General features: G+C 42.1%; 1 protein-coding gene across 1 annotated transcript; it reads right to left on the minus strand.

Moving 5' to 3' along the window:
- Window positions 1-3,920: 3,920 nt before the first annotated feature.
- On the minus strand, window positions 3,921-5,228 carry LOC135494370 (uncharacterized protein F54H12.2-like). Its single transcript, XM_064782289.1, has one exon. It carries the CDS (start codon window positions 5,226-5,228, stop codon window positions 3,921-3,923), a length of 1,308 nt encoding a protein of 435 aa, XP_064638359.1.
- Between the last annotated feature and the right edge of the window lie 9,042 nt (window positions 5,229-14,270).

The raw sequence follows: 14,270 nt of genomic DNA on the forward strand, positions 1-14,270 counted from the left end.
TTGTTAGCACGTGATCCAAATACACTTGTGGGGCGAGATTGTTTTGAAAGTACATGTAGTAAATGTTTTCGAAGAGATATCAAGATTTTTTCGTTGTTTTCTATGATAGGCCTGAAATAGAGACAGGAAAGGAATTTGAGTTTGTAAAAAAGCTCACAGAGGGTTTTATTTCCCTAGAAAAACTCAACGGGGTACATATATAATTAAATGTTGGCTGAAAAAAAACCCTTAAAGTTCTTACAAGTCCTAAAACGTTTTTTTTTTCGAGAGTATGTTGTTTCTCGGCTGGTAGCTTGAATTCAAAGAAACAATGAGCGAAATTTAAAGGATTGTTAAACTAGATGTATGCTTCAAATGATTATAATGCTGTACGTTTTCGGAAACACTGTGGCAATTGGGACGAAGGTAAAATGGTAATACACCATTGGATAATCCATATATTTACACTGAATTAAACACCTCAAGATATCTATAGACTTCCTCGCTCCTTTCTTCATCAATTTTTCTGACATCAGAAGCTGCAGGTAAAATAAAATCTCCATTCCCTGTCATTAAAATTGCTTCATCTTCACCTTTCTGTTTACTGAGAGAGATGGGACTTTTGAATATAACATTAATTTTCTCATAAAATTTCTTTACATGCGCGATTATTCCTTCTGATGGTAAACAGAGAATTCGGAATAAGCTAACATCGTTCATCATGCCATTGTGATGAAAGAAAACCAAAAACATATTTCTAAGTTTATAGAGGGCGCTGTCCATTTTACCAACCCCCGATGAATAAGATGTTTTTTGCGTCAACTTCGTCTGCCACTTGGCTGATTTCCCCTTCCCCTTGTGGTAAATCGTAACGGTTACACCACCAGTATATCTCTTTTTAACGCCAAATATTATACCGTCTAAAGTGATGAAAATAAATGGACTCATTAGCTCTGGAAAGGCGGATCCATTTGAAAGCATTCCTGTACCATTACTCCATGTTAACGTGTACAACGTGAATGATAATGTTAGTTTCGAAAGAACACACCTAATAATTATGCCATTATGAAAACAGCAAGGATCAATGTGTGCTTTACAACGGTAACATCGATTGCCTTTCGAAATTATAATTTGGCCGAATAGATTTCCGCTTAATGCGAAGAGAAACTTGTAAGCATAGACCTTGGGGTGGCCCCTCGGACCAACATGGGCTAGAAGTAACAATTTCATGTCATAAATCTCCTTAAAAAGTGCAGTAGTTTATGGGTGACTCTGGCTAACAATTGACCTATTTAGCATTGCCCTAGTTATCAGAGTGATGTTGACCTTGAGATCCAAGGCCTTGACCTTGAAAATGAAGGAATGATTTGAGTCTAACCTTGAAAGTAAGACATGTGTTTTGGTCCATGTCTTTGGTGAAGGTTATATTTCAAATCAAACAGGTCATCACATTAGAAACTAGGTTGCCAAGGTCATGATAGCCAGCAGTCACCAATGTCTACCTTTATTGGGTCTAAAAGAAAATGACATGTTTGAATACAGAACATCAAAACAACACCTACTAAACCTAATGTTACAATACAAAGTGAAGCGATCTAGTTGCCTGTAAAGCACTAAAAGAAGTTTTAAAATATCCATGTTGTTACTGTTCTGTGTTACATAGTTGTAAAGTCCAAACCTCCTGATGCTACAATGTCATGTGTCTTTGTATCCATGTCACAAACATCATCCACATCATCGCCATCATCATCGACATCCGCGTTTTTAAGGTTCTGAATCAGTTTGATTTCATCCATGAGTGCATCACTCCAGTCAGTGAAGGTTTTGTTCAACAGATATCGAGGTGTACGTGTAATTTCGACGCCTAGTCCAAGGGCAGTTTCAGCAAGGCGTATGGTAAAGAAGTGAATATTAATGTTTTTCTTAGCACGTTCGAGAAAGTCCATGCGAATTTTAAGTTGCTGTTCAGAAAAGTCCTCATCCATACAGCAAATATGGTCGAGTTGACTGGGCCATTCGTTTGCACAACCTGCGCATTCGAGTTTCGCGTAAGGAGCGGTGTACTGCGTTACATATGCTCCGAGCACTTGAATGGTCATCCTGCCCAAAGGTGTTGTCATCAGAGAATCTTCGCAGGTGTGTTGATCGAAAGTCTTTGAAAGTTCATACCACTGGGGTATGCTGAGAAACACGCCACACTTGGTTGGTTTGTGTGGATTGTATAGCCCTGCTGCTAGTGCAGCCGTAGGTGTGTTGGTCACCTCTTGTTGTGTGAAATAGCGCCGAATGTCAACGTTCATTCTGTTGTTGAAGTATTTGGTTGAAACGAACACGTTCTCCTCCAACAACCACTGGTCGTCGACGTTGCCCTTAATCTTTCTGGCGATGACATCGACAAGGTTCCTCAGGTTGAGAAAACCAGGCTTGGAGAGCCGTATCCATTTCGGCCCATGTGAAATGGTAACACCTCTTTCGTCGGACCTGATGCGTAAGGGTAAGGCATGGTTCGATACATGGCTGGTACACGGTGCAGGGATGTCGGCGATGGCATCTTTCTCGAGGTTGTAAGGGGTGCGTGCCACTGTTTTCTTTCCCTTCTTTGGCGCATTCAACAGTTCAATCGAAGAAGGACGTCCTGCTTTACGTTTACCGAGGTTAGGCGTTTCAAGTCCAGATGTTGACGTTACAGTGGACTTGGGTGTTGAATCAGTCTGCATTGGGGTGACGTCTTTGTTCATGACGGCTGTCGCTGCGGCTGCTGCTTTGTTGTTAATGGCGTTGGTATTCATCTTGGCTCTCTTTCTCTCTCAGAAGCGTGTGTGATGGACCTCATAAGATGGACTGTTTATATAGCGACACATCGAATGTAGAATGATTCTGATTGGTTAACCCAATTAGGGTAATGGGCTATGATTGCGTGTATGTGATGACGTCAAACGTATGAAAAGTGGCCTAGATACGTGACCTTGACATGTATGTTAAGCCAAGTCGGTCATGGTCGATGTTTCATTCCGGATTTCGGATGATTTGACGTGTTGCAATGTCTTGTAGTAGGATTCGTAATATTCTGCGATGCCTCCCTCTCCTTCTACAAAGCTTAGCAGAAGTGTGATGGCCTCTGCTGATAAGTGTAGAATCCTCCAAACTTCTGGTGGAATGTTGATCTTTTTCTCGCCGTCATCGATTTGAATTCTGATGTGCTCTTTGTCTTTCCAAATGGCAAGGGTGACTTTGGGCGTTAGATACAACGTCATGTTCGGCGACTTCTGTTTCGTCTTGCCATCTCCTTTTTGCCTCTTTTTACTATCGGTGGGTTTGTCTTCCTCCAGTGTGAGGGGTGCTAGACGTTTTTTCGTTAACTGAGCCTCTGCCATGATGAGATCTTTATGCGAAGTATGACACGCTATCAGGACACGGTTCTTTTATGCCAGAGTTGATGTGTTTTCACGTGTTTGATTGGTTACAGGGCTATTTAGCTTGATAATATGCAAAGGTGCGTTTGAGATACTGACCTATTTTCTTATCATTGAGTTCAAGGTCATCGTTGTTGTGATTGAAACCCGCTAAAATGCTCTCGAGGGAGTGATTCTGAGCTCTTTTCACTAAGAAATAAAGACAATACTGGCCACAAAACAGCGAAAATGGATATTGCAAAACTTTACTAGAGTAGGTCCACACAGCTGTATTTCTCTGTATAAACCTTGTAATGTGTTTATCTCTGGGTGGCAAACCGTATGAGTCAAAAAAGATGCCTCTGTGTTTACCGTCGATTTGCACACACACCCAATGCTCCCCTTCTTTTCGCATGGGATGTGTGTTGACTATGTATGCGGCTGGATAGGTGTCAACGCGTTTAGGTAACTGATCCAGGGCATAAACACCTTTGAATTGTTTCTTCAATTTCGGATGTGTAGTCGCTAGATATTCTAATTCAAGGGTATTCATTGGAAATCCTTGATGATGTTTCTGGCCCTATCAATTTCTATGACGTTATCGAATTCCGCATAAACGAAAACGGACATAGTTTCTGTCAAGGCTTCAGCGAATTTCAGATCTAAGCGGAGATTTCCTTCCTTAACGAGGTTAACGTGATTGCCGTCCTCCCTATCGGGTGACAGATCAAATACCCAGAGAGTGTAACCTTTTCTGTAGCTTTCACGTGTGATGTCGTTGCCGTTGTCATCGTGAATCTTCCCGGTTTCGCTGAACATGGTCATGTATGATTGGATATAATTGTTCTTAGTGCCAAAAGCAGGGGTCAGTGGCTGTGCTGGATACGTCCTGCTATTCGCCTCGATGCTGATGAAATTGAGATCATTGTGCTTCAGATTGAATGGGTTTTTATTCTTTGCGCCCACCTGAGCAGCATTTTCGGTCATGAAAACAATCACTCTCCTAGGAACTTGCCCCAAAAACACGTTGTCTCTAGTGATAGTTTGTGTGCCCGTGTTGACCGAAAATGTCTTTACTTCGACCCTTCGTATGGGATACCTTGCATTTGTAGTGTTTAGAGCTTTAGCGTGTGCTGTTAAGACAGCTGGGTTGGGTTTAACATGCTGCACTAAAAGGATGGCTTTCGTAATCTTAGTCACCTCAGTGCCGAGATCTGACATGAGAAAGAATGTGTTTTTCGTGCGATTCAATCTTATTTTCATGTCCACGCCATTGAGTAAGTAACGATTTTGATGGCACAAATCAAGATGCAATCTGCCAAACAAATCAAGTTGTCTGCTTTTGGCGATAAATTTGGCCCTTGTTTTGAAGCCGCTGTTAGTGTCAGCTGCTGTAGGATCGACCTTTTCAAATTTACCGGGCTCGTCAGCATACCATAGACCGGCCTGAAGTTGACTTTTCTTGGCTTCTTCGCCATAGGACAGCAACGTTTCAATGTAGGCCCTATACGGGTATGTGTTATTAGCAGATGTGACCAATTGCCCGTTTAAGGATAAATCAATCTGACTGAATAAGGTGTGCAGCAGATTGTTGACAGGTCCAACCTTTGCATTTTCTTCCAGATCAGTACCATCAGCCTTGGTAACTTTGAGTTCGAGATAAAGATACGTCTTGGCCAAATCAATGTATTCATCTCCGCGATTAGAGACAAAAAATTCGATAGGCGTATCATCGGTAAGCGATCCTAGAGGTAAATATTCGATGTGCTGCGACTTTTCAATGCTTGTAAGCGTTGGCGGTAAGGAAAATAATTCAAGGTCATTGTTTGTGCATTCACAGGAGCCAACTTGCATCATTTTGACGTGTTAGTTAGTTAGCCGAAGATATCAGATGCTGTCTTTGTTTTAGATGCTCTCCGCCGCTTGGCCCGTCTAAGACTGGTGAGGGGCGTAGCCGTTTTCCGCTTTTTATTCGAACCGCTAGGCCTTTCTTGGGACAAATCCCTAACGGAAGAAAGTACGTTTCTCCCGATATTCTTGCCAGCTTCAATGGCCCTTTCTTTGGCAGCTTCTTTGATATTCTTTCCCTTGAGCAAATCGCCCGCAAATTGAGCCCCCGATTGCAGCAGCGATTTTCCCGCGGTTTTTGCCGCCGATTTCAGCAGTGGGATAGCCATTTTTGCCAAACCCGAAAACAGGCCCCCTATACCGTGCCCTTTTTGAACGCGCGATCCAATAAAAACAGGAAAACCCCCACCGCCTTTTTGCGTATAGTGGGCGTCATAGCAGCGAGGATCGCAAATGTACACTTTTCTCATTGTTTTTTACGGCGGAAGTGAAGTACAATGTCAACGCGTCCTTTCTCAAATGGTACAGGATCCCCGAGGTCTGTCCTTATATCGATTTCGAGGGTGCCATATGTAGATTTGCTAACAGGGAAATAGTGAATATTTTGAAACGATTTTCTAATAGTATCACCCTGCTTACCTTCAGTGGTTATTGCACGGAGTAAGGGGGTTAATACGTCGCCAACGAGTTGATATTGAAGTACATCGCTATATATGTATAAACTGTGAAAATCACCAGTCAATTCCGTTTTAAAAGGCGCAGTTGTATTCCCTGTAATAGTAACGCTGTCTTGATTGTAGCCTAACATGCGCGTAAGAGGTTTTGTCATGGACATCGCTCTTCCGCGAGGCATGATAAATGACACCTTCTCTGTGGAAGCGTCGTATTCGAGAAAAAAACGATGATCCTGTTCAACACCTGCATCAAGTGTTTTTTTAATTTGTTCATTAACAAGCAGTATTAACTTAGCTATGTCGGAATAGTGTCCGACTGGCAGCGTACACGGTTTCCAAGCAAACGGTATCTGGCCAGTTTCTGGGTCGGGATCATCGCTGATTGGTATATAGATATGAAAAACATTATCGGGTGCGTTGATATTGCTCCAGGAGTGCGGGTATTGGACCTCCGCCAGACCGACCTCCCAGTTTTCAGCCGAGTCAAGATCGATAGGCGTGTTGAGTTTGGTGATGTAATGGCCTATTGTATTATCGGGAAAGAACTTCAGCGAACTATTGCAAGGTAAAGACACATAGAAATGTTCGTTAAAAGTGGTCATTTCTCCTTAATTGGGAACGCGTGTCTTGGCTAATACAGCCGTATGTTCGGGTAACGTAGGATTCGGTAGCAGGTAGCCTAAACAGCTGCACAGGAGAGAGATCCACACAGTACTCTCAGCGTTGGCAATAGCTATATTAATGAGGGCTGTGATAATCACTATGTAAATAATGATAACTTGAGCGAAAAAAATTATCTCTGGTTTTGGAACATTATGACCGAATAGTTTCCAATTCTTTGGTAGGGGCGCGCTCGAATCGCTAACATCCCCGTCATTCTTTTCTGCTCTCGGTGACATTGCCGTATTGTGTGTAATGATATACCAAATGTGTAGGCACGCATAGACGTGATTACAGGCGTTGAACGTTCGCCTTACTCACCCAACTGTTGAACTTAGAGGGGTAGCCGTCCCATTTAACAAGGTATTCTTTGGTTCGACCCCCACCCCGTTCTGCAAGTATTCGTTCGATTTTATAGGTTTTTTCAGGTCTTACATGCACCTTCTGCAATTCCTTTTCGTAGAAAGTGCCTTGAATATTTTCACCCTGCGCGTCCTGAACTGTATACACGGGAGGGCGTGCTTTAATATGCCTTTTTATAGTGAAGATTTCGGTTGACCAGTTAGGTAAATAGGATTTTTCGAATAACATTTTTGTCTTACCGATTCTAACGTGGTCTCCAACATTAAATTTAAATTTGATATCGTTCAAATACATGTCTTCTCTTGAATAGAGCGTATGCCATACATCCGACGCATTAACAGCCGTCACCTCGCTGGGCTTTCTCTTTATGCTTCTATGCCATGTATTGTTGTATGAATCCACAAGTTTTTGAAGAACAGGCATGTATGAAACTGTATTCGCCTCAGTCAGGTATCGAAACATGCGCGATTTCAAACTGCGATTAAAGCGTTCAACTATAGCTGCTTTGACCTCGTTATTCGATGTAAAGAAATGAATATTTTCTTTTTTAAGGTAGGCTTGAAACCGCTTCCCTAAAAATTCGCCGCCTTTATCGGTCCGCAGGTTTGCAGGTTTCCGTTTCGACTTTGCAAAGATTTTAGCGAATGCGGACACCTGTTCTTCACCGGTCTTCGTACGTAAAGGCACAACCCATGCGTATTTGGACAATGTATCGATCACAGTGAGGAGATATTTGAAGTTTTTATTATATTTCGATAGTTTAGACATATCGACGAGATCTGCTTCCCATTGTTCGTCAATGTCTGCGACAACAATACGTCTTCGTTTGAAACGACGTCTGATTGGCTTGTGGAGCGTGTATGTGTCTTGAGTTCTTAACCATTTTTTGATTGCGCCGGTCGATACCTTGCTACCGACTGCACGCTTTAAGGCGTCTATACCGCCAAAACTACCTGCATGCCCAGGGTCATAATAAGTCCTTTTCAATAATCTGTCTGTTTTCTTACTAGTACCATTGTTCCCAGTCCTCGTTTTTTGGCGGGTTTTTTTGGCCATGTTTTCGTCGTGAAGAGGGCGTATCGAATATTGGAGAACCCTGGGTGTGAGATGTCGGTGGAGAGTTCCAAGAAGCTAATGGATTTCTCCGCTCGGTCTTCGGTGTTTTATTAGCGCTTGCTTTCGGACTGTCACTGAGGCCGAGTCTTTTTTTCCACTCTCTGCTGGTTACCATGTTACCGGATATCACACCCTTCCCGTTTAAATAGGACAGGACAGAATCAACGCCAGCCGGTGTGAGCGTCTGTCGGGCATTAGAAGAAGCATTATGTACGACAGTCTTAATATTACTCCCTTTGACGGCGTTGCCGTTTATTGAAATCTCGCCTCTTTCATTCCAATTAAAATTTGGATCATCCGTCAGTGCTTTAACCAACTTTTTCGCTTTTGCTTTCGAGTAGCCGGGTACTTGCTGCAATATCACATTAGTCGAAAGAGGTGCCTGTTGTACAGGTGTTTTGACACCCGTTTGACTCACTGTCGCTGTATCAACAGGTTGTGCCTTTGCGGTTGCTGTTACAGGGTGTGTACTAGCAACTGGAGCCGGCTGTATTTCTTGTCGTTGTTGAGCTGTTGGTGCAGGGGCGTTTAAATCTAAAGACGACGAATGTATCGTTCCCAAATATTTGCGCAGCAATTGTGAATATGCTATCGCCTTATCGTAATCACTCATAGAGGTTGAGGACAGTATTTCTTGCATTTCTTGATCAATACCCATCGCACTGTGGGCATGTGGTTTGATGTCTTCTTTGTGGCGCTGTTGATACAGATATTTTTCAACCATTTCGTGCGGTATAAGCGACATTTTTCGCATCTGACTCATATCTGTTGAATATTTTTATAACGACCGCTATAGCACGTAATTAAACGCCAAAAATACTTCCGATGGCTTTGATCACAGGTCCTAGCAATGCTCCTAAAAAGCCACCCTTTTGAATGATCCGTTTACGCTCTCTTAACGACGTCTTCTTGCAAGCTAATTTACGCAGAGAGTGCTTGTGTTTCTTCAGACATTTGAACTGATTTCGATTGAGGGGTACGTTCCCTTTTAAACAGTTGCTCGCCGACTCTCCCACGGCATTAAGGAGGCCTTTATCGGCTGTCTGAAGAATTTTACGTCTCTTCTTAGCCTGGGCTGCCTTCAAAGCCTTCAGTTGATGTACATAATGTTTTATGTGATATTTTGCCATGTTGAATTGATGCTACGTCACCTGCCAACACGTGCCGAATGTTACACGCTTGGAGTGTCATTTTGTTAAGTATACAATTTGATTCTCGCCAGGAAAGATATTGGTCCTTAAGCGTAAATCGTCGGGTGTTGATGCCTTGAAATCTAAGAATAGATATCCAAAAGGCTGGCGCGTGGCATCATTAAAAGCTTCGCGCACGGCCTTTGTATTTCCAGGAGAGATTTGCTTAGCCAAATGCGTAATCTGGGACACGTCTCTTGGATTTTTGAATAGCACAAGATAATTCGAATTTAAGCTTATAGTGCGTTGCTCTCTGCCTTTGTGAAATAAATTTTGAACAATATAAACCACACTCATATTTTGATGGTGACAACCTCTGGTGAATATTTTAGTGACTTTTTCGTCAGTTTCACACATCAAATCGTCGATAACGAGCAATGTTCGACTGTCTGCAGGATGATTTTGAGAAAAATTCAGACCCGAGACGAACTCTACATTTGGAAATGCTGTAAATGAGTCCTGCCATTCGCCGCCGTAGCACCAAACGATCCTTTCAGGCGGCGGGTCAATCGTAGACACAGCATTGGCTATCAATCTATGCACAAAGACAGACTTTCCACACATAGTGGGTCCTGCCACGAGACATGTGAATGGATGTCTCAAGAGAAGGGCTCCGCTTGAAATATACATGCTGAGATGTGTGAACTATAATGAGCGAATCAACAACAAAAACATGTCTTTATAGACTATTTTATTGATAAAAGACGTACACTCTTTCACGTTATATCATGAAATGCAGAAATGAGTTGATTATACATATGTTATATACATATATCTATACATATCATATTTACATTAGGGTGAATATCAAGGTATTACCACAGATGGCTGTTTACAGATTGTAACTGTGATTACAAGTTAACAGCAGGCTTAATAGAAAAAGAAATGTCACTGTCATTGATTATGTGGACATATACAATGACGGTGACGCTGATGTTGATGACGATGATGATGATGATGACTAGAAAATTACACAATAATATTTACAAATGTTGCGGTAAGACATAAACACAAACGAACGCTACATATTCGTGCTTACAAACTCACAAACAAAACATGAAATGGGTTTTTCATTATGATTTGTGAAAAAATTGAGAATGGGCTTAACAGATCAATGATAGTCATTATTATTATTATTATTATCATTATCGTTAACATAGTTAATAGCCGAAGGGCAAGGTGTAGAAATCGCGGGTCAGGTAACGTTTATCATACACAAGTCCATACTTTTTCACTTCGCGAACTGTAGCAATTTTGAAATCCTTCCTTCTCCTTATCTTGTAAGGATTTTCGACGGCAATTGTGTCCGAAAAATTTAAGTTTTGCACCAAATCCTTCATTGTTTCAAAATTAATTTTTTTACTGTTACTATAATTAAGAGTGAACCCTCTGACTTTGCACACGGTCTCTTGGCTCTCTTTCACACGATACCCGTAGTTTTTAGGCCCTCCTGATACAAATTCTTCAATGGAATCCCCGCCCAACTCGTCTTTAAAATCACCCAGATAGTCGCCCAGAGGTGGATTGATGTGGTTCGTGTTTGTTTTGTCATGTACGTAAATAATGCTATCTGTATCAAAATATAGCACCTGTTCCCCTAGTTTTTCCAATTCCTCGTACAATTTCAACCGTGCATGAGCGGTTGTGTAAGCTGCGATGACACAATTTGTGTGAGGACAAGGTTCTACGAAATCTGACTTCGCACGGTATTTTAACAAAACGAATTCTTCATTCACTAACAGCGAATCGGTGACTTCGATGCTATCATCGGTCAGTTTGTCAACATAAACCTCGGGGCTATCTGTGTATAAAGTCTTCACAAAGTTATTTCGCATTCCAAACCTCCCCCAAAGTGAGCAAATACCTGCCTTGAAGGTACAACGCATGCCTGCGTTATATTTGATGTTGTACTTGTCTAAAGTAATGCCCTCGTGTTTCTCATAATCAGCGATATATTTGTTTTTGTCATCCTCTGTCTCACACCAATCGGGCCACCCGCTAGCTTCCTGCTTCTGTTTCAGAAAAGAGTTTATAAAACCTGTAAATAACCCACCCTCTTTCGTCACAGGGTCATATTTGCTCGTTTCTTCAAAATCCCAAATTTCGTAGGTTTGCAATAAACTGTAACCCTTTTCGACCGCTTTTCTGACTTCGAATATAACCCATGTGCCTAGCAACGCGCGTTCATCGTCTGAATGCTCACATATTTTAGACGACGTCTCTGCACACTTCGCGCAAAGAGGAAACTTTAACTTACCGCCCATTCTCTGAGGTAGTACAGGAAAATACAGGCGTTTTGGCGGTAAAATTTTGCATTTGATTAGACCTTCACACTTTAGAGGATCTTCAATCTTTTGAAGATTTTCACCGCGGTAGACAACAGGATGCCCTAGTGGATAATGCCTATATTTATTTACATACGGATACAGGGATGTAAAGTCTACGTACTTGATATTTTCGGTTTCAGTGCATTTATGATACAGTTTCACGGCATTCGTTCGACCCCCGAAAAAAGCTTCTCGGGGGTTAAGAGGCTCACTGATCTTTAAATCTTCTGCAAATGCCGCTAGTTCGGGGTCCGCCTTAATATCCGCTTTGAATTCGCACTCGCGTTTGGTAATGACTGTATAACCGCGGTCTATCAGAAAATTACGGCGAAAAATAGTGCGCTCTTGGAGATCGCCCATTGTCGAACCTGTACGCGTGTTCATGGTATCTTTATTAGGAAAACATTCCGAACAACCGTGATAATAGCACCCATCAAAAGAATATACAACGTTATTTTGCGCGTCCCATCCGTCTACTTTGTAATTCGCAATCGCCTTTTCACCCCCGTTCTGCGCGTGTTGAATAAAGAGATTCGGCGCTTTTCGCATGACCCATTCCAACCACTTAATACCGATAGCCGACTGCTTGTCGTCTGTATAACCATAGGGCGGCAGCACTGCAATCGTTTTAGGTTCCATGTAGTTCTGACGATACACTTGACTACACGCAGATGCCATGGTAACGCTTTTTTCAAAGGGGTTCACCTTCAGAATACTATTAAAATAACGTGCAAAAAGGACACAGCAACGACGTAGAATTGTGACGTCACTTTTGCAATAGGCAAGAAGTTCATCTGCCAAGTTGTACGGCTTACCTCTTTGTTTTTCATACCATGTCATAAATTCCTGTCTTCCTTCAGAAGACATACTATCGGGGTCGAAGTACTCCATGGGCGGTATCTCACCGACATAATTTTGATTATCTTTTGTATTGAAATGGTGTGGGAACCAGCCTTTTCGACATTCTTTCAGATTGAATGTTTTCGGCAATGAACTCAGTGGCATAGTCAGATAACTCAGCGAATCAAGAAATTTTACACCGCATGCTTCGAATGCAAGGTATTTCAAGCCTACCTGTATAACGTTTGTGGGTTTTATACCAACGCTGTGAAGATACTGGATGATGAAAAAAGCATCATACCCTCTGCTGTTGTGAGCGATTGCCACCCTCCCCCTATTTTTACCATTGAATAGCCATTTACAAAACTCAGACACCGTGTCCTCCCCCTTGAAGACGCATTCTTCACGCCTCTCCCGACACAAAATACACTGCGTGTCTCCGTCATTTTCAACTTTTTCTTCATCGCCACAATGATAACAGCAACGCTGTGCAACACACAGATTGGGCACGTGCTCCTTTGAACCATCACACAATACCCTCTCCTGCGTGGATTCAAAATCATAAAATACAAAATTCATGTTATATATAGGATCGCCAGGTTCCGGTTCCTTTCTCACGATTTTTTTAATGTAACAATCGTGTGCGAAAGGCCTGTGGTCTTCGCAAGTACAACAATATGAATTGTAGCAAATATGCTTCACACGTGCGTCATAAACCTTTGCACATGTTTTGCATTTTTTAAAGATATCACACACGCTGTGTTCGCGGGCATTTTTGTCGAGATGTCTATCATAACACTGATCGCTTTTAAAAACACGCATGCACACCGTGCAATTCTTCCATTTGTCAATAGGACAAACCGTATCACTTTTGCAACAAGTACAGGTTCGATCGCATACATGCGTTTTATAGTTCTGATATCCAGTATCGCAATGCGCACAAAAATAGGCTTTCTCCAAAAACCCTGTCATCGTTGTTATAGGGGCGTAATGATCGCCATAATGATAGATATTCAAACGATGCTTCGCGGGGGGCCCTTTAAAGCATATACCGTCCATAAAAAGCGTGGAAAATACAACTAACTGAAAATCGGGCATCAAGTATTTTTGAAATAGGCGCACCTCTGGAATACCACATTTCCGTTTGGGCACACCCGCTTCTTCATGAAGTTCGGATGCTAAACGGAGTTGATGTTTATCAGACCCTTGTCGGATAGCAGAATAATTAGGATCTTTTAGAGCGCGGGCTCTTGCCGTTACGATTGCACGGGCCAAGCAGAGGGTGTCATTGTTTTTAATTTCAACAAAAGTAGTTTTGTCTTTCACTCTCTGCTTGGGACATGCAATACCCCTGGCATACAAACCACCGATCGGTAATTTAACATGAATGAAGCTAACATGAAATACACCCTTAAAGAGCCATGCATCGTTGGATTGTGTTACCCTTTCTAAATGAGTAAGAACCCTCTCCACGGTCATCAGATCGGGAGCTATGAAAGGGATACTTATATGTTTCAAACCATCACCCGAAATGATAAGTCTGACCCTGTCTTGAGACTCTGCGTTCTTCATGAGGGTGGCCAAAAGTTCCGAAAAGGCATTTGACAGGTGAAATAGGACATCATTGTACGATGAACTTTTTTGTAAACCATCGACTTTGATATCCATTTCAATTCCATTCTGTCGATATTTTGGAATGTATTTTTCACGTGTTGACACTACCTGAAAAACAGGTTGTATGTGTTCGCGAGCCTCATCAGTGTCAGAGTCAAACTCATCATCATCAGCACTAGTGTTATCACAGTCATCGTCATCATCACCACCATCATCAACAGCGTCACCTTTGGCTTCAGCAATACGAGTATTTTGTGCCAGACGCCT

This window comes from Lineus longissimus, chromosome 10, assembly GCF_910592395.1.
Source record: "Lineus longissimus chromosome 10, tnLinLong1.2, whole genome shotgun sequence".
NCBI classification, from domain to species: domain Eukaryota; kingdom Metazoa; phylum Nemertea; class Pilidiophora; order Heteronemertea; family Lineidae; genus Lineus; species Lineus longissimus.

What these genes read in the sequence shown, in the direction of transcription:
- LOC135494370 (XM_064782289.1), bottom strand. Translation starts at nt 5,228, where the DNA reads ATGATGCAAGTTGGCTCCTGTGAATGCACAAACAATGACCTTGAATTA.